The following is a 23,239-nucleotide window of genomic DNA, read 5'->3' as shown; positions in this document are numbered from 1 at the left end:
TGCCTCTGAATGGGGAGGTTCCCCTCAGTCACTACGTCTAGTAACAGTTGATTGACTGATTCTCCATGAATACATCTAATCCTCTTTTAAAGCTGTTTATTCCTGTGGCCATCACGACATCCCAATTCCTGCTGCCAGTATTGTAACCAGCAGGAGAAAAAAATATTTTAGAAATTGCTGTCAAGTGACAGTGTGATGTTACTTCCAGGGACACTCTGAAAGTAACACCAGTCCACTCTAGGAATCACTGGAAACTCTATGGTTTTAGCATAAAGTTTCCAGTAATTCAGAGGACTTTTCTCCTGGGTTCCCACCCAGCAGGGATGTCACTCTATTACTTGATAGTGCCTCCATGTCCCTTGGATTCCCACCAATTGACAACTGATAGTTGGAACATTTTTCTATTTACTGTAATTAATTACTTTAAATTGCCTCTCAGAGAAAACAAAATGTGGCCTTCTTTGAAATGAATCACATCCTGCAGTTTTGATGTTTATGAGACCTACCTCCTTTTTAGTGCCAGTTCCAGGAAAAAACAAAGAGGATTGTTTTGACTGTGTACACAGTGCATGAACAATTCAATGAAACACATGAAATCAAATCATTCATTTGCATTATGGACTTATCAAAGAGGCTTATTTTAGGAAATGCACACTTAACAAGCAATGTGTAACAAGTTTAATGGAGAACACATGCTTACCAAGGGCATGGACATACAATGAAACTAATGAGAGGTTTGGAGACTCTCTTCTGCATTTAGCTAAATCAGTCCAGAAATATTCAAATATTGATTAAAAAAACTCAGAAATCCAGAAGATTTTATTTCTTCTAGAGGTGGTGTTTGGTTAACACAGACTTTGGTCAGCTGACCAATCTAATACTGTCAATAATAGCCAGATGATTAAAGCATTCTTTTGAAGGAGTATGATAACAGCAAACAGAGTAAATCGTGTAAATTATAAGAAAGATCTTTCAGATGAATTCAGAGACTGTTGCGTTCGAAGAATGTCCAATCACATCAATGCTCCCTCTTCCACAGCACATGTAATGAACAGAATGACTCTTGAAAACTTGTGACCAGTGACTCTCTAGTGACTGTTTTTGTACGTACATGGCTGGGTGTGCCTGGAATTGGGGGGCCAGAGGACTGACATGGGTGCTGGGGCCTCAAGATTAAACCAACAGTGTTTCTAGGGTGGGGGCAATCAGGCCACCTGTCCTGAGCACCTCTTGATGGGAGGGGGTATCACTGCTCATGAACCTCTAGCTGTGGGGCACCCTTAGAGTAACCGCTGACTTGACATCTTCTCTCTTTTCCTACAGATTTGTGGGGTTCTTTAGGGAGTAACTGAGCCAATTGGGAAGGACAGGCTATAAACATTATATTGTTGCTGTCGTTATTATTTATTAATTTATTGTTTAGATTGATATGCCGCCCCTCCCGGCAAGCAGGCTCAGGGCAGTTGGGGTTTTGTGGTTTGACGACATCTTTCAAACAGAGAGAAAGGAAATTGGGCTGAGCCTTTGATATCCTAGCCAAAGGTCCAGGGGGTTGTTCTGAAGGGTATGGTTGCCAGTCTGGATGGGAAAAAAGTCCTATGAGGGGCTTAATAGGTTAAAATGGGCAGCTGAAGCTTTTCATGGCATGATATGGAGGTAGATAACATTGTATTAAGCCTCTATTAAAGGGCCAGGGCTTTTTATTTCCTCCTCCCAGGCAGTTGGGAAGCACATGACAAAACAACCTTGCTAAAGCTAAGCAGGACTGGGATTGGTCAGTGTTTGGAATTCCTACATATGCTGCACTGAGTTCTACCGAAGGCCAAAGGCCATAACAAAACAAATACATTCAAGTGAACCAAATTAAGTCTAGAATTTGAAGTTGCAGCCTCAAATTTCCGATGCTTTTTCTTTCTTTCTTTCTGTGGGTTGCAGGCTGACATGTCACACTCCTTTCCCATTAATGGTTGCCATTCCTTCCCCTCGTGGCCTCCAGTTGGATGGCGCTCAGCCTCTTTCTGTTTTAACGGCCAGATTCCCATTGATTCAACGAGGGTGGCAAGTTCATAATTGGCTGCTTGCAAAGCATCTATGTAATCCAGACTTCTGAATGCATGTAAAAAGCAGCCGAATATCAAATGCTCTATTTCAAACCAGGGTTCTTTAATGCACACATGGATGAGAGTATAGCCAAATAATGATTTGAAACACAAGAGCAAAGGAACTTTGTTCAACCCGATTGAAGACTACTTCAAGCAATTCCAAAGCGAACATATTTACAACAGACTAAGGGTTGGAGTACGATGATGACTTTCAAATTATGCACGGGATGCTTTGATACCAAAAATGGATCGGGATTCATATAATCATTACAATTGTGGTCCACAGGCCAAGCTACTCTTTGCATGAGCCTTGATAGCAAGAAGAATTCCGGCCCTTTAGGAATTTTCCCCACTGGCAATTGAGGTTTTAATGCTAGGCAAACGCCTCTTTTCCCAAGTTAGATTATCATGATAAAAGTGAGAAGCTATGAATAGCAGCGCATAATCTGTTGGTTTTGTGTTCAATTTGGGATTTTAATATGTAAACACAGAGTGCGAGCACGAGGGGTGAGCAGGAAGGTGATTAGAAATGAGACACGTCTATCAATTATGCAGACGGAGACAAGTTGCTGAAAGAAATGTTAATCACCTTGTGCCAGGATGCACCAAGTGGATTGTTTTCGCCTATGGCATCATATTTCAAAATGGGGAAATTTGTCACGAACAAAAGAAGGAAGAGGACTTTTAAAATCAGTTTTTGTTACCATTGAAAGTTTAACTTTAATATGAGTGTACAAAGAAGTCCCCGAGATAGAAAGAGCAGCTATACCACTGCTATGCATAGTCAGCGTTCAGTTCTGCTTTATTGGCTCTGTCTGAACACTTCTCAAGTCCCTGCATTTAGGTTTAACTAATTCACTTACATGTCACAGTCCTGTAGATAGCTCTTCACTTGCAGGGCTAGAGCCAGATGGTTGTATTTTCGGTGCTGAAGGCAACTTGAAAGAGAGAGGACTGCTTGTGTCCTGGATATTCTTCTCATTTTTGCCTTTTGTAAACAGGGTTTCCAATAGTGGCTTGAGCAGAGGCAACGGCTGAATGCATGAGATGTGTATGTACCTATTCTCCTGTCATTTTTGACTCCTTAAAAACTATCATCTGTCTCCAGGCTTAGTTAGCTTCAAATGAATTTGGACGAGGCTCTACATGATTCCACTGCTGCAGATGTTCACGTCAGCCTGGAATGCAATGAATACCGTTGGGAAGACCCTAAAATTCAGAGAGAATCTTTGCATTTCAGCAAAGAAGAATTATTGGTCACCTACACTAGCAACAGAGTTTGGAGGAATTTCTTCCCCCTTTGGAACATGAATATATATTGCTGGTTGAAGGAGGAATCTCCTACTACTGAAGGGTTTTGGGTCTTGAAGACAGTGTTGAAAGAGTTTGATTTTTATATATCCTGAATCGTTTGGGTCTGATTCTTTAGAACACTAGTGAACTCTTAAAAACATGAAATAATATATTCATGGGATAATGGAGTCTTTCAATGCCCCTAACCCGTCTAACTGTCCTCTTTAGTAGTAAAAGGTAAATAAAAATCATAATCCTAGTTAGCCATGACTAATTTAGGTTAAACCAATGGAATGAGTGAGCTGCAACTGAAGTTCCATTTCTTTAAATGGAACACACAAGCCAAGAAAATATATAGAAGTAATTTATTCTCAGTTTAATGGGATCCACAGATAAGAGTATATAGAACTGCATTTACAGTTGCAACTTTAGTTTCAGACTTAAACCAAAAAAACCCTTGGGTTATCCTCTTCAACTTCGGTTTCTTCCCTGCATTGTTTTGTAGAAACTGCATTAAAAGCTGAGCAAATTTCAGGCCCAGAGATGTGAATGTTCAAGGGTCTGCAAATGTCCTCTCCTTCTCCAGTCCTATGGATCAAACTGAACTAGTATGAGTCTACCAATATAAATGTATTGCAGCAGATGTAAAAGGCCAAGAGCATTCTGGCCTGGATCCAAAGGGACGTGTGTGTCTAAGGCAGTGTTGGGCTTGCATTTCTGAAACAGATGGCCCCCAGACCTCGCAGCAGCATCTTGAAGGGAGCTTCAAAAGCGGTTTGGGATGCAGACTGTTCTGTCTCTGTGTGTGCATGGGTGCATAGATATTGCTTCAAGAAAAAGGTCAAAAGCTTCATTCGGCTTGACCATGCTCTTGGGTGCAGGGTGCAAAGTAGCTTCTCGGCATCCACACTCTCTATTTGCACCAGCTATATCAGATCTGAACATCAGGAAAAGTATCCACTTCTCCCACTGGTTCACCAGGGCTGATCTTTGGGAAGCAGCAAATGACATTTAAATATTACTCATTTACTCATTTAAATATGAGTAAAATTTGGTCCTTCATTAGCAACCACCATCACCACCACTGTAATAATGAATGGGTTGACATTTATTGTCTGGCGTTTTGGAGATTAGCATTTGAAATGGATGGTCATTTTTCTGCTGCCTTTAATAATGACCATATGGTTACCTATACTGGGCCTCCAGCAAAGGGAGGCTACGTAAGAACAGTTCAAGAATAAAGGAAGGATTATTAGCCGAAGGTCTTTTCCTCGGCTCTCCTGAACAGATCCGCTCAACAAATTACTGGTGCTGTCCTTATGGCATTGTTTAGGCTTTACATAACGCATAAAGAAGGACGGATCACACAAATGAAAACAAAAAGGAGTTTAATTTCTATCCCTCTCAAAATCTTGTTACTCTGAAGATAATTCCATTGAATTCAATGGTGCTTATTCCCAAGTGTACATAGACACACAGCTTTATTTTTGGTTCCATTTTGTGCTAAACCATTCAGCTAAAATCTGTACATTTGCTTGTTATAAACACAAAGCTAAACTGATATGGATTCATAGTTTGTATTTCCTCTCAAGCATTCATTTTAGCTTAGGCTTCAAGAAAGGAAAATGGATTTTACAGCTATAAAGTAAAGTTTTCAGCACTGCCACTTAAAATATGATGCCATATTAGTTTAAACCATGAAACTTAAATAATAAACACCGCCAGGCATGGTGATTTTTAAATATGAAACACAATGTATAGGATGACTATTGGACAATTGGAGTAATTTGTCAAGTAGAATCAGATGTAACCCTAATAATACCATCAAAGGACCAAATATTATTTCTCCCTCAGAAGTTTTGTTCTTCATCGTGCTTTTATTAGTCAGGAAAACAGGAATTGGGTGATAAACGTTGAGTAAGATTTGATTTTTCTAAAAATTGTAATTTTTTTTTATCATAGTCATAATGGGTTCATAACAAAAGACAACTTCACATTCGACTGGGTTAAATTCTCCTCTTGACTTGTTATTTCAAAGACTGCCTCAAATTTCTGAAATATATCAGGCAGTTTCCATATAGTAGTAAAAAGTCCTTGCAATTAAAATGCTAATTGTAAACAAACCCAAACACGTTGGGGGGGGGGGAATGCAGGCTGCCTATATAACAAAAGAGAATTATATAATTCTATTTGAGTGAAATCTTTCATCTTTGATTTACAGGTTTGAGTCTGGTATAACTAGAACCATATTGTTCCATATCTTTCATACCATGGCTTTCCCCTCAAACCTTGTTTTAATTAAGGGTTCTTTCATATTTCTGAATAAAAAGCTTGACAGTGTTCACTTATGGCTTTAATGTATCCTTTGAGCTTGGAAAATATATAAAACAAGAGCATCGCTTGCCGCTTGAAAGAAAGACGGCTATAATGCACTGTAGAATGGCTGACGGGAGACAATATGGTAAGTTCTTTGGGGGGGGGGAGGAAGTTACATAGAGCTACTTTATCTCCTCTCTCACTATTAGTGTCCCCTTAAGAGCTCGGAGTCAATGCCATAGCCCCTTTCCCTTTTGTGACGATAAGGCAACACGTGTAAGAATTTTAGCGTTCGTACATCTGTAAAAGGCATAACCCTTCAGTAATACTCATAGATCTGCAGTTACTCACATCACAGTCATGCTACGCTTGCAAGAGGGGGGGGGAGAGGCAGAGTTAACTGTGACTGACATTTCTATCCAGTTCTGTGGAAGCACCTGAGCTTTGAGTGGATCTCAGGAAGATCCCCTCTGCAGGCCTTACCTCTCTTTGGACACCCACCAAACTGGAAGTGAGGTTAAGTCAGGGAGGGGCAAGTGATCCGTTTTTTGGGGAGCCTCCCGGAATCCTTTGAGCCATAAGGGGCTAGCGTGTGCTTCAGATTGTGCAGCGTCTGCCGAGAGTCCAACCATCCCTCGCTACACGCCGCGTGCATTTTGTTGCTGGTGTTACAAAATGCCACATTAAAGGGGGAAATGCGAAACAAAAAAAGAGACAAAGTCAGAGAGCCACTTAACAGAGTTCGGTTTGGAAAGCTGTGGAGCAGAGTTTGATTTCAACCAACTTCCTGACCATTCCCCCCCCCCCCCCGGAGTTCATTAATTGCTACAGCATCTTTTCAAAACGGCACTATAAAGAAACACCCCCACATTTCATGACATTAAGAACAGTAAAGGAAACCAATCCTAGGAACTATTTTTAACAGCGTGAAAAAAAAACCCAGTCTAGTAAAATGTGTTCAGAATGTCCAAGTGGTGCAATTTGGGAACTCTTTATTTTTTTTTCTTCTCCCCCCCCTCCCTCTGCAGTTTTGCAGGTTCTTCCCATTTTTACAGGCAACCATAGCCATGAATACCAAATTACTTTTAATATTTCTATTCTACCACTGAAGTCGGCGAATGGATCACACAGCTTACGAAACGCTGCTCAAGGCTGTCTCTTTTGCAAGGTCTGGTTTACTGTAACTCTAGAATTGTAGCGGTTACATTGAAGGAGTCTCGGAGGACTCTTTTAAGTCCATCCAACGAACAAGTGAGGCTGCTGTTCGGAATTTTGTGCCCAGTGTTTATGTTCCATCTGATCTGTGCCACCCAGGCAGCAGACAAGACATGTCTAAGGGTGCTTGGAGAAAGGGGGGGATACACAATGATGTCACACACAGGAAATATCAGAGGGGAGGACTTGGCACTTCACAAGACTGGCTCTTCTTCCATGGGCTCGCCAGCAGCTCTAGAAAAATAAACAGGCAATCAGGATACGGAACCAGAGTACACAATGACATTGTAGATTTTCATGCATAATCAAAGCTGATTTTTCAGCTCTCCCCCTTGTTTATTTGTGTTCTTCAGTTATCCATAAATAAAGTTCCTTTCCTAGGAAGTATAAACAAATGTCAAGTGGAAAAACATTTTCGATCCAAGCAATCACTGCACAAAGTTCCTGTTTATATTAAAATTGTCAGAATATTTTATACCTTTTGGTTCAGAAACACACATGCTTTGTGTCAGCAAAAAAAAAGAGAAAAAAAACAGAAAACATAACCAAATAGTTTAATGGGGAGAAAATGGGCAACCCTTTTTCTCTGATTTTTTTTGTTACATTTATGGACCCAATTTTTAACAATAGGATTCTCTCCTCGAAATCAGGTAACCAGCAAGGAATTTAGTAAAGGTTCCTGGGTTGTGCGGCTTTGCCTGTAAGACGGCCATTGGCTGTTTGCCTGCTTAAAACTTCCGAGCTCAAATTCTAAATCTGATTAGCCGACCGCTGCCAAAAAGCAGGTATCTAATAATAATAAATAATCTGATTATGCACATCATCTTTATTAGCAATCACCTGGGAGACTTGCCAAGAGACTGAACTAAATTGGCTGTTGGACATGCAAAAAAGAGAAAACAAAGCATTCCCTTCACCCAACGGCTCTGGAGAGTAGAGGATCAGACATTATTTTTAAAGCTGCATTGCCAGCAGGATGAGAGGTCAGAAGCAGGAATTTAATCCTACATTGATGCTGGAGAACACACACACACAACAACACCACAGTTCATTTTTGACAGATGCAAATTTTGAGGATACTTTCATCAGCGAAGCCTCAATTGATGCAAATTTTTAGAATGCAGATTTTTGCGATACTTTCATCAGTGAATCTCTCAGTTGAGATTTCATTGATGAAAGCACCCTGAAAATTTGCATCTGTCAAAAATGAAGTGTGTTACATTAATTCATTAATGTCCTAAAAGTTTATCATTGGGAACTTGTCTTGAGTGATAGGGGCAAGGAAGTGAGAGTTCCTTTAATTCAAAACATTGGCCCTATATCCTCCAGACAAAAGGGAATTCTTCTTTGCACAGAGAGTGATTAAAATGTGGAATCTGCAGCCAGAGGATGTAATGATGGTGACAGGAGTAGGCAGCTTTAAGCAGGGATTTGCTAGATTCCTGGAGGATAGGTCTCTCAATGACGACTAGTGTTGGTGACTGAAGGGAACCTCCAGTTTCAAAGGCACTAAAACTCTGAATCCCAGAAGGCAACATCAGGGGAAGGTCTTGACATCTATGCCCTGTTGTTGGCCATTCAGGGGGAACTGTGTGAGACAGGCTGCTGTACTAGATGGACCATCGGTCTGATCCAGCAGAGCTCTTCTTATGTTCTCCTTATGAACGGCATGTTGGTGGCATTGCATATAGATCTGAAATCCACATGCACATTTGACTGATAGAATATACCTGCTGTTGTTCAGCTCTGGATGATACGGAGTAATGCTCTCAAGGAAAAGGATGGAGAAAAAGATTTTACAATTGCTGCTCATGGCAACATTTTCTTGATGCTAGTAGAAGCAAACTGACTGTGGTACTGAATCACAGGCTAAGAATTCCCTGTACGCTCCAGGACTGTGGCACCCTACTTCGCAGGCTTGGAAATAAATAGAATGGAGAAATCTCTGCAACAGCTGTTGAATATAATCTGGCACAGCACTGTGTACTGTTAACTTTGGGCCCTCATTTGGAGGGAATGTATAAACCACTCACGATGTTAAGAATATGCTGTATTTCTTTCTTTCTTTCTTTTTTGAGATTGAGTATTATTCTGGAGATAACACTGGACTTGAAATTGAGGAATAGCCACTGAGATTTTATGCAGGCCTCAAATGTCATGAACAGCCCTTACAAATTACTATATCTCAAATGAGATTCTCCATCTGGAAAATGAAAATTAAAACAACCTTCCTTCTAGGCGAGCAAAACATCCACCTTGCTTTGTGGAATTAGTTGCTACTGGAAGATTATGAGCAGGGCATGAATTGAGATAGCCTTTTGAAGATCTTCTCTAGCAACCAGACACTAGGCCTTTTCTGCAGTGGATCACAAACAATGGAACAGGTCTCTGGTCCTGGCCGTATCACCATCCATGGCTCTTGAATTTTAGGCTAAGTCTTCCTATTAAGTGTGCTCATGAGACGTGTAATTTCCTCCTGTTAAATATGCTTTCATCCCTATATACGTCCCACCTGGATTTGGTAAATTTTGTTAACCAATGTTTAAACTCTCTTACTGACACAGATAAAAAGCAGCCAATTGAAGAGCAGAATGTAAAAGAACCATCAGCTAAACATCTGACATCTGAGACATCTGAAAACCAAGGATGATGGAACAGGTCAAACCTCCTTGCAGAAGGAATTCCATCCACTTAGTCCCCATCACTGAGCAGACCCTCTCCTGAGTAAACTGACACCATGCTTTGGAGAACAGTTGTTTTAGGCTCATCCTCCACTGAGCTGTGGGCTGGACTAAATGGCCTGTATGCTGCCTTCCAACTCTATGATTCAATTATTCAAACAAAATGATTCAACGTTTCAAACAAAAACAAGTTCTCCCAGGGAAGATCTCAAAATGCAAATAAATTCATGCTGGTGAAGGTAGCATATTGATATATTATAGACTCAGTTGTTCTTATTTCCATTTCTTCGCAGATATTCACAGGTATTGACAGACAATGATTGGTCTAAGGTCATAATAATTCTTGGAATTTCTACCTCCATCTGCCCTAAGAACTGCTTACATTTGCAGGCTCTCAAAGGCCAATTCCCCGCTGAAATGTTTTCAGAGTAAATGATTTCTGATGCATCTGTCTGTGCAGCACAAGGCTCTAATCAGTTCAGTGTAGATCTCATTTCCAAAATGAATGGTTATCAGCACATATGAAGTGCCGAGCTTTTGAGGCCTTTTGCTGTTTACTGAATGATCTGTTTCATTTAAATCGATAGTAGCATCTTTTTCATCCCTATTCTTTCATCTCCCAGCAACCACATCTCTGTTACCTATATATATTTTTTTGTCTCGTGGCAATTTCAATTAAGTTTCTGCTGCCCATGAGCCACAGAGAGTTCTGTTTTAACTAAACAAAACATTAAAACATCCAGAAAATCACAGCTTCCCCCTGAAGTCTGCTTCTCTCAGCATGTCAGAATAAATCAAACTGAAATAACTGTTTACTCGATGATGTCACCTTGAAAAAAAAATAGAGGGAGAAAACAAGGGAGAGGTAGAGAAACCCCTAAGAAGGGTGCGCAGCCAGAACCGTTTTCTCTTTTTCTCAGTGGTAAATGAGTCAGATATTAGTTGGCCAGGAAAAGGGCCACCTTCTTCAAACTCTGAGTTGGAAATGAGTCATCTAGCTCTGAAAATCAGGATGGCTTCCAAAGTAACTGGCAAGTTGCTTGCTAAGGAAACGTTACTCCCTCCCTTCCCTCCCTCCTCCTCCTCCTCCCCCCTTACTCTCTTTCCCTCTCTCACACAAACATGCGCAGGAACCTGATTCTATACCTCAGTTTTCAACAGATTAGTCAGCCAGCATGACTGGGATCTCAGCGACCCTTGTCTTGATGTGTGCGTTCTATGGGAAGTTGTGCAGAGCGACAATGTGTTGATCCTCAAGCCAAGGATCAAGCCAAGAAACCCAAGATTCTTTATGCCTAAAGGACTTGAACAGGCCAATTTGCCCCCTTCCCTCTCTTTACTTGACTCTCTCAGCGGCTCTTCACATTCTATATATCCCAGAGCACAGTCATTCCTCATCAGGATTTTGAAGGGGGGGGGTGTATTGGCAACTGGTTAAGAATCCTGCTGGGTCAGTCGAGTAGTCCATCTAGTCTGGCATCCCCCTTCACACAAACCAAAGCCCTTTTTTCTATCCTCCGATATCCTTTAAAGTGCCAAAACAGCTGTGGGAGGTGGGGCTGTGGGATGGTTGTTTCAGCAGCTGAAAAGGCTTGGTCAGCAGGACAAGAGTATCTCAGGCTACTATGCTGCAGGCCCATCAGGACTGGTCTCTCATGGGATTCAAAGCATCACATTAAAATGAGGATGGCGCTCTGTAGTAGTGGCCAACCAGTGGCCTTAAACAGCCAACAAACACCTCAGAGGTTCAAGCTCTCCCCTGAGACTGCCTTCTAGCAGTGTTATTCAGAGCTTTGATCTGCCTCAGTATATGGAGGTTCTCTTCAGTCACCATATGTGTACTTCTTCTCCATGAATCTGTCTCCTCTCCCTCCACCCTGTAAAGCAGCCTTTCTCAGTTTTTTTTACCGTTGAGAAATCCCTGAAACATTCTTGAGGCTTCAAGAAACCCCAGAAGTGGCACAATCACACAGAGTATACTTGGGAAAGAGCTGTGCACACACCCATCTGGGGCCCCTTCTCTTCTTACCCCATCCAGACCCATCATTAACAATTTGGGGGAGAGATCAATATGACCATTTATGACCATATATTTATTTTATTTATTTTTGTATTTATATACCACCCTCCCCTGAGGCTCAGGGTGGTTTACATAAAACATAGAAAACAGTACATGGGACTTAGTTTTTTTTATAACAACAACAACAACAATATTAACATTAAAACTATACCAGAAGTAACTGAATATAACAATGAAAACAGGTCCAAAGCAGAACGCATGGGTGGATTTCTGGGAGGGCCCTGTAGATGTTGCTGGTTCACTCAGTCTCAACCAAATGCTTGGTGGAAAATCTCCCTTTTGGTCATATCAACTGATAAATGTGTAGCGGTTAAAAGCAGCGGCTTCTGATCTGGTGAGCTGGGATTAAATCCCTGCTCCCCACCCCCCTTACAGCCAGCGGGGTGACCTTGGGCTTGTCACAGCACTGATAAAGCTGTTCTGACCAAGCAGTGACATCAGGGCTTTCTCAGCCTCATCTACCTCACAAAGTGTCTGTTGTAGGGAGAGGAAAGGGAAGGCAACTGAAAGCAGTTTTGAGACTCCTTTGGACGGAGAAAAGTGGTATATAAAAACCACCTCTTCTTCTTCTAAAACATATATTAAAAATTAATTAACTCACACCCATTCGGGAAATGCTTCCAGGGCTATCAAAAAACCCCAGGGTTTCACGAAACTCTGGCTGAGAAAGCCTGCCCTAAAGTCATTTATGGTCATGGCCATCACTTTCTTCATTAGCAGTGAATTCTGCTTTCTCTTTTTGTTCAATTTTTAAAGCAATTGCTTCAACCACCAAACAAAACTAGGAAACAGTAGAAAATGGTTAAAACAGTGAAAAAGTACTTTGAACTCAGCCAACCTGAGTAATGGCTCTCCTGTGTCATTATTTCAGTACACCTGAGAAGTCCTCTGAGTATATAGAAGCTCCTAGTTTGTGCGTTTGGCTGCTTTAATGTTGTTACCTGTCCCGAGCGTTGGATGGGTTAGATATAAATAAGCAATTATTATTGTTACCATTATCATTTTGTGACTGGAACAAGCCACCCATTGTGCTATTAAACACAGGGATGATGCTTCTTTATTTCAATAGGAAAGCACTGAACATAATGGGGAAATATGCTGACAGTTTTAAATATGAAGAGGGCTCACCAAAGAAATGGGAGGAAACAGTTGCTTGTCCAACCATCCACCAAGGACAGGACAAGGAGTACTCGTTTGAAACCACTGGAAAGTGGGTTTGAGAGCTTTTTCAAGGAAAATTGGAACAAGCCTGGGCAGTATAGCTGATATGAAATGGCTATACAAAAACCCATTCAAAGCATATTCTTTTTTTAAAAAATTAGTTTGTAAAAATATACCTGGGACTGTAGTAGAACATCTGCTTGGCATGCAGAAGGTCCCCGATTCAGTTCCCTGCACCTTCCGTTAAAATAGAACCAGGCAGTAGATGATGTGGAAAATCTCAGCCTGAGATCCTAGAGACCCACCATGAATCTGAATAGATAATACTGGCCTTGATGAACCAAGGTCTGATTCAGTATAAAGCAGCTTCATGTGTGTTCAATACAGTTGGGAGTTCATAGATCAAAGTAGGAAAATATGGAGCTTAACTTATTTGCCATCTTGGATGTGGGGGAGTGTTGTAAAGTTCACCCGATATCTGATTGTCACAGAGCAGAAGATTACAAGAAGGGTCACCTTCCTTTTACCACGTGAGAGGAGAAATACCTGTAAAGCTCAATTTTAATGTCATTTCCCTTGCAAAGAAGGCACAGTAAGCCAGGCCCAGTTCACAACTTCTAGGCCATGTTGTCAACGTGAAAGCATAATATGCTACTCATAAAGACTCGAGTTGCTTCCATATGGCCCTGGTCTCATTGAAGAGGCAACCGACTGTCCAAATGATGGCTTTCTTTATAATTTTAGGGACTCTGTAACAAGGAACATCTTCACATGTTTCACCAGTGACCTTTGACAGGCTTTAAAAACAAAACCAGTAATTGACATATATATGGTAATTACATTTTGCAATTAATGTATGCTATACTTTTCTATCAGTAACAGTCAATTGCTTTTCTTTTCTTTTTTTTTAACAGAAGCACTTCAAAGCCCTCTGGTGGCAAGGGGAAGTTTGTGGCACGTAAAATGGGTATAATGTCCATATGTCTCTTTCCATCCATGTCACTCAGTGAGTCAGTAACCTTTTATTGGCATAAAATATGTATAAGACATATAAAAATAGGGTAACCAAGTTTTAATGGCAAGCTGTCCAAAAGATCATCTCAAAGACTGTAGAAAGGTTAGAGCAAAGTCAGGGAAAATCCAGGATAGGCCAAAGCATCATGCAGATGCTGAGAAAACAACTGCTCCACTTTGCATGGGGGATGTAGATAGCTGAATGTTGCCACCAATATCACTCTACTGGGATTTTATCTGTTTTATGCTTTTATATAAACTGCCATGAGCCAGCTGGGCCAAAAGTGGTGGTCTATAAAAATAAATACATACATACATAAAATAAACTGGAGTGAAAGCAACCTTGTTGTTAGATCTTTAATGGCAGTGGTAGTGGTAGTATGGCTAGTGGTAGCCATACACTGGAAGCCAGACCCCATCTATAACAACAGGGACACGCTTTGTGTTTCCCGGACAAAACTCAAGAACAGGCCCCTTAATCACTCTGGTGATCAGCTAAGGGCAGTGGGTGCCACCTGATTACCCTACATCACTCTTCCTGCCACAGTGCAAGACCCACAGGAAGATGGGGATCAGTTGTAAGAAGGCTGGGGTTCCCTAGTGTCCTATAGCTAGATGATAGGAAAACTTACTCACCCTATGAAAAAGGGCAGACACCATTAGTCCAGTGGATTTCTGGATGGTTTGGCCACCTTCCTTGGAATATATTGAGGTTCCCAAGCCCAGTCAATTCTTAATAAGACGAGGATCATTTTAGCATAGTCCTGCTTTCAGAGTCAAATATCGCTTAACTGTATCTTCATGATCTGAGCTTAAGGATGGGGCAGAGGAAAGGAAAGGGTTTCACAGGGGGATTTCTTTCAGTAGCAGTCGTTTTAATGTTTTTTTCTTGCTTGAGTTTTTTTTTTTGAAGTTTGAATAGCAAAACCAGATTTTTAAAAGTTGCCTTTACTATTTTCTCCCTGCTTTCCCCCGTTTTCCTTTTCCTTCCTTTTCCTCCACTCCCTGCATGCTTCCTGGGCAGAAGTTATAAACAGACAAACTTCTGGGCATAACTGAGACAAATCACACTGATATAACGTATATATGTTCCACAGACATTTGGACCACCTCAAGGAATTCTGGCCCTGCTGGTTCTGGCAAATAAGTCCCTCGACTGCCAGCAAAGAAACTGAAGAGGCTCCTAAGCAAAGCAAGCATCCCTCAAGGAAAGCCATTTTTCCACACAAGAATTCACCGTGATGGATGTGCCCTGATTCTCATCCAGACCGGGGAAGTGTAATGAATCTGGCAGCTGCTAGAATTCCACTTTATCTATATTATATCGTGTGTCTTATTTCCCCCATTTCAGACCCTTCCTTTCCCCTCTCCAGTTCCAGTTTAGTTTATGCAAAAGCTTTTTTTTTTTTTTAATTTGGCTAGGGGGAAGGGGGTTGAAATTGCCGCATGTGATGTTATGATGGCTTAGCTAATATATTTACACAAGCAAATGCATTGTTGGGAGGGGGGAGGCAGCTTTATTTAAGCTCTTAGCAAATCAATTGCTGCTAAGCGGCAGTGGTTTCAAATTAGCACATTCTCAAAATATGACAATTAGCTGCTAATTAGTTTAAACGCTGTCATTTGATCTGCCAAACTAATTACGCTTTGTTATTGAGTCCAAAATGTTGGCTTTGGCCATAGAAATTAGGTCACTCAGACCTAAATGGCAGTTTATATTTCATTTCAGATGTCTCCACATTAGCAAAAGAGGCTTCGCATTGACATCTTGGGCTGATAAAGAGAAGTCTAAACTAAAATTCCCTCTCAAAAATAATCATGCAAGAAGCATTTATGTATGTGGGCTTATCTGCCATCCTATCAGGCATGATTCCCTTCCCAGTTTGCTTTTTTTTGGTTGAAACTGTGCTGTTTATCTTTTGCCTGTTATTATAAAGGAGCAGAACGATCTCAGGAAGGAAAATAGTGGCAGGAGGAGCTACAGGCAAATGCTGATGGATGTGAGGTGAGGACAGATAACCATTCAGGACTCAAGGGTTCTGCCCTCTGCCCACTGTAGACAGTTCTTTTTAAAAAAAGAACAATTTTATTCATCCATGAGGACTAGAAGCTCAAGCAGTTCTGCTTTTTAAAAATAAAACTGTAAACCTCTCAACTGCACACCAAGTTTTCGATTTTTAAAAAAGCATTCATATTTGAAATTACAGAAAATGAATAACCCTGCATTTGCTTTTAGCATCTTATATAAGTTCACATATATAGCTTTTGCAGGGATTTGCAACTGGGGGTTAGAATTTATTCTATCTTTAGAGTTTAAAATGAGTACAGTATAAGCTGCTGGGATGACTCAAACTAAGGATTGGAGCTAAGCAATATATGATCAGGTGAGGGGTGAGCCAGCTTGGTGTAGAGGTTAGGAGCGCAGAGTTCTAATCTGGCAAGCCTGGTTCAATTCCCTGCTCCTCCTCCACATGCAGTCAGCTGGGTGACCTTGGGCTTGCCATGGCACTGATAAAGCTGTTCTGACCGAGCAGTGATATCAGGGCTCTCTCAGCCTCACCCATCCCACAGGGTGTCTGTTGTGGGGAGAGGAAAGGGAAGGTGAATGTAAGCTGCTTTGTGACTTCTTCAGGTAGAGAAAAGCGGCATATAAGAACCAACTTTTCTTCTTCGACATTATGTTTTTCATAAAGAAGGATTTCTGAATCCCATGGAATGAAATATGTAAAAATTCTCATGTAAGCTCACTCTAAATGGCCCTATTAACTCTAAATGGCTCTGTTAACAGCAGGATGCTGTTCCCATTGGCTGCAGAGGAAAGGACATGCAGTAATGGGTGTAAACTACAAGTACAACGATATAGGCTAAATATCGGGAATTTTTTTCATAGTCAGAGTAGTTCAGCAATGGAATAGGCTGCCTAAGGAGGTGGTGAGCTCCCTCTCACTGGCAGTCTTCAAGAAAAGGTTGGATACACACTTTTCTGGGATGCTTTAGGATGCTTTGGGCTGGTCCTGCGTTGAGCAGGGGGTTGGACTAGATGGCCTGTATGGCCCATTCCAACTCTATGATTCTATGATTCTACGATTCTATGATTCTATGATTTAGATCAGTTAAAGCTTCACTTGATGTCCTTGGTCAAACTTGTGCTCTCTCCACTATCTTTTTCATTGATAAAGGCTATGTCAATATGTCTGAGGCAGTCTAATGACATCTTCACATTTTAGGTGACAAACGCCATGAACTTCTGCATCAACAGTACAACCCTTTGAAGAGTTACTGTAGCCTGGTGAAGTCAACAGTCTTAGAGTCAGCATCAGACTGCAAGTAGATAAAGTGTGATTACCATAGGCATGTTTCAACTGCCATCTTCACACCAAAGGGAGCACGGTTGTATATTCAGAATTCTGCAATAGAGTCTCCCAGTTTCCATAAAACTTTATGCATGTCAAGTGTACTTTATGCCACAAGCATGATTGCTACAGGTATGTCATTGACAGCACTGAAAATACATAGGTTATATTCAGATATCCAGAACAAACCAGTTTGTCCATGAACCTGAAATTCTCAGGTTCACGAGTTCCTTCCCTATATCAATTTATTTTGATCTCTGGATTCATTAAGAAATTGGGAGTTCTTTCTTGCCCCCATCCTGCAATGAAACAGGATTAAACTATGGTTGAGTACCCAAGCTTGTGGACAAGAGTAAAAATTCAGTTGGATGTACTACCTAAACTCACCTTTCACAAGGGTTGGATCAAAGATTGCTGCTCTGTCCCTTGGCCTTTGGCCCAGGGTTTCATCTTGTCCTCCATGCTTTTCAACATATAAAACCACCAGGAGAGGTCATTGAGAGATTTGGGCTGAGCTGCCATCAATTTGTAGATGACACTTAGCTCTATCTCACATTACCAGCAGATCCCAGGGAGGATATGGAGACCATGAAGAGGAGTCTGGAGGTAGTATTGGGATGGATGAGGGCTAACAAGCTTGAAACTCAATCCCAACAAAATCTCCTCTTCTCCATTTTATCCTCACAGCAACCCTGTGAGGTAGTATAGGCTGAGCACGTGCAACTGAGCCAAAGGGACTGAATGTCACCACTGCAGAAATGATGTGGATGGTGACCACAAAATGCCTTATTAATTCATTTGTTTGTTAAAAGATGTACAGCTAGCCTTTCCCTACAGCACACAGCAACTTGCAGCTCCAAGTTTAAAATATACAAAATAAGAGCCCCACATTATGCCTTTACAGCCCATTAAAAGCCCTAGCAATTAAAATGGTCTTGCAGCAGCACTTTAATCCTTTTTCAGAATACTCTTGTGGGGAACCTGCTTTATAGGGTGAGAGTTATAACAGAAAAAACCCAGGTGCAGGTCAATCACAGGTGGATTAGTTTGAACAAGAGGGATACCTTTCTGTGGCACTTTACTGTACAGACTACAGAAAATTTCTTTTGGATATGTCCAAAACACCCTCCTCTCACCGTGTGTTTAGGTTCACAGAGCAGCTTAGCCTGTATGGGATTACCTCCCCCCCCCTCCGTCTTTCCTCTTCCCTCATGCAATGGATTCAGAATGGCCCCAGTTAATTTGGACACTCCTTTGCTGCTTAAAAGGATTTGGCTTGGCTAAATCTTAGTTAGAACTCTATAATGTCCTTTTTTACAGAGTTACTTTTTGACTGGAGTAACTCTGTTTGCTGTGTTCTACATGGAACTCTTCACATCATGTTAAAATACTTGATCGGTGAAGTACGTTGGCAGTGGTCCTTTCATTTTATAGAATTGTTAAATTCATGTCCAAGTCAATCGTACTAGGTCAGTGTGGAACAACAGCTGACGGACGGGGAAAATGAACCCTCCCTCCTTTCTCCATTGATCCGACTTCATTGTGGGAAACAAAGCATAGTTAGACTCATTCATCACTGGGCAACTCCCAGTTTTGGCCAAGCAGAGCCAAGGGAACCAATATGTTTTCATTAGTAAAAGAGCTCATTTGTATGCAGCAATTCTTACATGTCCTTTTAATATCCAGGTGATGGCAGTTTAAATTTACAACACACCTGTTGTGCTGCATATCCACCAGGGAGATGAATACTAACAACCAGTTCAAATAGAGGAACAAGGCTGGCTGTAGCTCATATCACGATGCTGTGCAGGATCATACCTTGTGGCCTCACTTTTCATTCATTCATTCATTCATTCATTCATTCATTCATTCATTTCCACCAGCTCCTGGATCAGCCGGCTCAAGCCGGTTCACAACAATAAAAGCATAAAACAAGACGGCAAGATCACCATCTTGCTGATATTACAGCATAATACAATAAAATAACACCCTTTAAAAGACAAAGATGGCAGGCATAACAGTCTCTCATAGACGCATATTCCTCCTTCACGTATTCCCGGTAGTGTCAACAGATGTACATTGGGTTGATGGATGGCCCCAGGAGGATCCAGGTGCCACAATGGTGGGGAAGAACCCAATCTTATAGGCCAGTGTGCAGCCCAGCCTTGTGTATTGTGGTGATGGAGGTGTGAGGCCAAAGACTTGCGAGCAATTTCCACACTTGCTAGACAAACAAGCCATGTGGTTACAAAGTAACATCTTTTGAAGGTCTATAGAAGCCTGACAATCTTGAGACAATGGAGGTTCTTCCTGGTTGCCAAGAAAGAGCATGTTAAAAGTGCTTGGATAAAACCAATAAACAACCCCCCACCCCTGGATTTTAAACAGTTTTACAACATCAATATGCAGACTTTGGTCATTACCAGGATCTGCACATACCTGCTATGTTCTTTTGGAAAAGACGATTCAACATCCACAGAGAGTAAGGCCATAGCCGATACTGCCTCCGTCTCCTCTCTCTCCTGTTTCTGAGTCTCAGCCAGTTTGCAGCTAACTGGCACAGCATAAGGCTCCACAGACTTCCAGTACTTACCTAAAGAAAATACAGAATAAATTTCTGAGAATTGTTTAGCTAGCATGGTGGCAGAGGCCTAGTAAGTTTAGGTCCAATGCAAGAGGGGCTAGAAGTGTGTGAGCCCTTGTGAGTGGGGTTTCAAATGGCTCACAATGAGGTCTGTTGCTGGATCCCATATCACCAAGTTGAAAAGTGTTGTCTTTCCAAGGTCTATGTCACAGCCTCCCAGAGAAATCCATAAACTGAAAGCACAGCAAACCATTTAATGAACTCCGAATATCTCAAAGGCAGCAGGCCGTCATTTCTTTCTGCACAGTGAGAGCTTGTTGCAACAGTATTTGCAAAACTGGAGAGTGTAAGAATAGCTGGTACATTTCATACAATCCCAAAGAGGAAACTCAGAGATGACTGTAACAGGAGGAGAAGTTGGGACTGCCAGAAGAGAGACTACACAGTGAGGCTGCCAGAACCATCAGGTTTTGTTAATCCTGGATGTTCTTTCGCCTCTAACCTCAGGGTGTGTGCTAGCACAATAATTTATTTTTTATATATACATACAAATGTGCTGGCTGATGTTGGGAGTCGGCCATGTATAGTAGGAAAACTCAGAAAAAGGTAGGCAAGGGAATATTGGTTTGTTCTATGGTGTGTGGACTTACGCAGTAATAGAAAGAGCATTTTCAGCCACTCAAAAGAACAGAGTAAGCATTTTAAAAGCGAAGCAAGCTATCTCAGTGACTGCAAAATAATCACAAATGTCATATCATGAAAGAACTGAAGTCATTAAGTGGCAAAGTAATCCATGAACAGCCCAGAATATTTACATGTGTTTTTCCTGTCCCACAACTTTTTAAGTGCTTAAAGGTAAAGGTAAAGGTATCCCCTGTGCAAGCACCGGGTCATGTCTGACCCTTGGGGTGACGCCCTCCAGCGTTTTCATGGCAGACTCAATATGGGGTGGTTTGCCAGTGCCTTCCCCAGTCATTACCGTTTACCCCCCAGCAAGCTGGGTACTCATTTTACTGACCTCGGAAGGATGGAAGGCTGAGTCAACCCTGAGCCGGCTGCTGGGATCGAACTCCCAACCTCATGGGCAGACAGCTTCAGACAGCATTTCTGCTGCTTACCACTCTGCGCCACAAGAGGCTCTTAAGTGCTTACTAATCTCCATATTATAGAATCATAGAATCATAGAGTTGGAAGGGACCTCCAGGGTCATCTACTCCAACCTCCTGCACTATGCAGTACACTCACAGCTACCTGCCCACCCACAGTGACCCCAATATCATGTCCAAGTCCACCGAAAATGGATGGATGGCACCTGGAATTTAGAAGAGTACACTGAAATGTTGGAAGGCCCCAAAAAAAATGTCAGTAGTTGTCACATTTGAGTATATATCCAGGAAAAAACAGATGGTCTCCAGTTAACATTATTATGGCAGGAGGACATGATTCACATCTAAACAATCCTCACCCTCCAAGGAAAATTGCTATGAATCAGAAAATCAAATGGTGATCCTGTCCCTTGAGCAACTCATCTAATTCAGGCAAAGTTGAATCCACCAAATGGCATAGATGGGGATCCTGAAGGTCTCTGAACAAAGCATGGAAAGGCTTTTTTGCCACCTTCCCAGATGGCACTATGCTCCCCAGTGCCCCCCCTCCCAAAGTACTGCTGCTGAATACCAGGGGATCCTCTGGTGGGTGAAGGGGGTAGCAGAGAGAAGTGCTGGATCCGTGGGCTCAGAGACCAGGACACTGGGAGTTCCTTTCAGCTCTTTATTGTGATGTCAGCATGATGGTACAAGAAGCAAGAGAACTAAAATTGAACTAGAGAACCCCTCCAACAACTCCAGTTTATATACAACACAGCACAATAGGTATTCCTGCCAGTGCACACTATTGGTCTGTTTCAGTTTAAACTGATTGGATCTGGCGGTCGGGATCTAGCAGTGCATTGGCTGATTACACTGCAAGATTATGATCCTGCCTCGAATCTCAAGCTTGGTCTTTGACAGGTCTTCAGACACAACAAAAAGTTTGGGGCACAAATGGTGGGTAGGAAGAAACTGCTTCTCAACTCTTTCAAGAGTTTAGAATCCACCTATTTATAAATAGGGGCCTCTTGTGGCTCAGAGTGGCAAGGCAGCAGACATACAGTCTGAAGCTCTGCCCATGAGGCTGGGAGTTCGATCCCAGTATCTGGCTGAAGGCTGACTCAGCCTTCCATCCTTCCAAGGTCAGTAAAATGAGTACCCAGCTTGCTGCTGCTGTGGGGTAAACGGTAATGACTGGGGAAGGCACTGGCAAACCACCCCATATTGAGTCTACCATGAAAACGCTGGAGGGCGTCACAACAAGGGTCAGACATGACTTGGTGTTTGCTCAGGGGATACCTTTACCTTTTTATTTATAAATGACACCTTAGCACAGAGGGATACCTCAGAAAGACCTAAAGAAAAAATTAATTTGTTGCATTGGTTCTAAACTGGAGCCAACCTCAGAATGCAAATGTTTTGTCTTTGAAATGTGACATCGTACAACAGACCTGGGTTTTGCCATCCTAGGCTGAAATTGAGGTTTCAACGTTTTTTTCATCAATATTCAATGTCATCTAATACTATGTGATTCAATATGTGCCACACAACACAAGTGCGGTGAAATCACCTTTTGGTACTTCAAGAACACCCAGACATGGCTCTGATACTTCAAGAACATCCACACGTCTTATGACCTGCTTGTGAGTTTGGGGAAGGCAGGCAGGGTCACGAAGCCTAGACTGAAAACAGGTAACAACTCTCTAATCACTTGAGAACATCAACAGTGAGGTCTTAAGCAGAGTTACACTCTTCTAAGTCCGTTGAAAGCAACTGAATTGAAAGAGTGTGACTCTACTCGGGATTGACCCATCAAGCAAAGAAGAAGTTGGAGATTTGTATGAGGATTTCAGTAGCAAATATGAAAGCTGGGATAAACTGCATATTTATGGTGTAGCTGAAAGGGTTCAGTAGGCAGCAGGAAAACTAAGCTGGATGTAAATGGTTTCACTTATAATTTGGGATACAATTTGAATCTCTTCCAGCAGTGGGATTTCTTTTATGAACAAATGGAATTGGTATTGCCAGTAGAAGTCACAAAGCTGAGGAGTAAAAGGACACTTTGCTTAATCAGTGGGTAGCATGACAGGATGGTGGCTTCTTTGACATGTAGCCCCATGACCATGCGAGTTGTTAGCAGGATCCTTACATAACAGAGAATTTTAGGGGGATAAAATCTGAAGTATATTAGATATCTAAAAAGTTAAGATTAAGTGATAGAATCTTGGCTTTCCTCCAAAAGTATAAAATCCATGACTAAAAACTGTATATATAAAGCATGAAACAATTGCTGGGTCTGGCAAATTCTAAAAAACACACACAAAGGAAGACAAACATTCTCTATTTAATGGC

At 41.7% G+C, this 23,239-nt stretch overlaps 1 protein-coding gene and 1 long non-coding RNA gene across 9 annotated transcripts in view; one reads left to right on the top strand and one right to left on the bottom strand.

The window, feature by feature from the left end:
- Positions 1-778: 778 nt before the first annotated feature.
- The window catches only part of HDAC9 (histone deacetylase 9), a 470,793-nt gene continuing 448,332 nt past the window's right edge, over positions 779-23,239 (bottom strand). For all 8 annotated transcript variants that reach the window (XM_077302512.1, XM_077302513.1, XM_077302515.1 and 5 more), the window contains 2 exons: positions 19,655-19,808; positions 779-7,160 (listed from right to left, as the gene is read on the bottom strand). In XM_077302512.1, the coding sequence (XP_077158627.1) occupies positions 7,121-7,160; positions 19,655-19,808 (194 nt within the window). In that variant the 3' untranslated portion in view covers positions 779-7,120. The remainder of the gene's footprint in view (positions 7,161-19,654; positions 19,809-23,239) is intronic.
- LOC143820117 (uncharacterized) lies at positions 5,742-9,860 on the top strand. The gene is made up of 2 exons (XR_013225243.1): positions 5,742-5,856; positions 9,491-9,860. It is a non-coding gene; the product is annotated as an uncharacterized LOC143820117 (long non-coding RNA).

This window comes from Paroedura picta, chromosome 11 (assembly GCF_049243985.1).
Source record: "Paroedura picta isolate Pp20150507F chromosome 11, Ppicta_v3.0, whole genome shotgun sequence".
NCBI classification, from domain to species: Eukaryota; Metazoa; Chordata; class Lepidosauria; order Squamata; family Gekkonidae; genus Paroedura; species Paroedura picta.
This window is presented reverse-complemented; position numbering and strand designations above follow the sequence as displayed.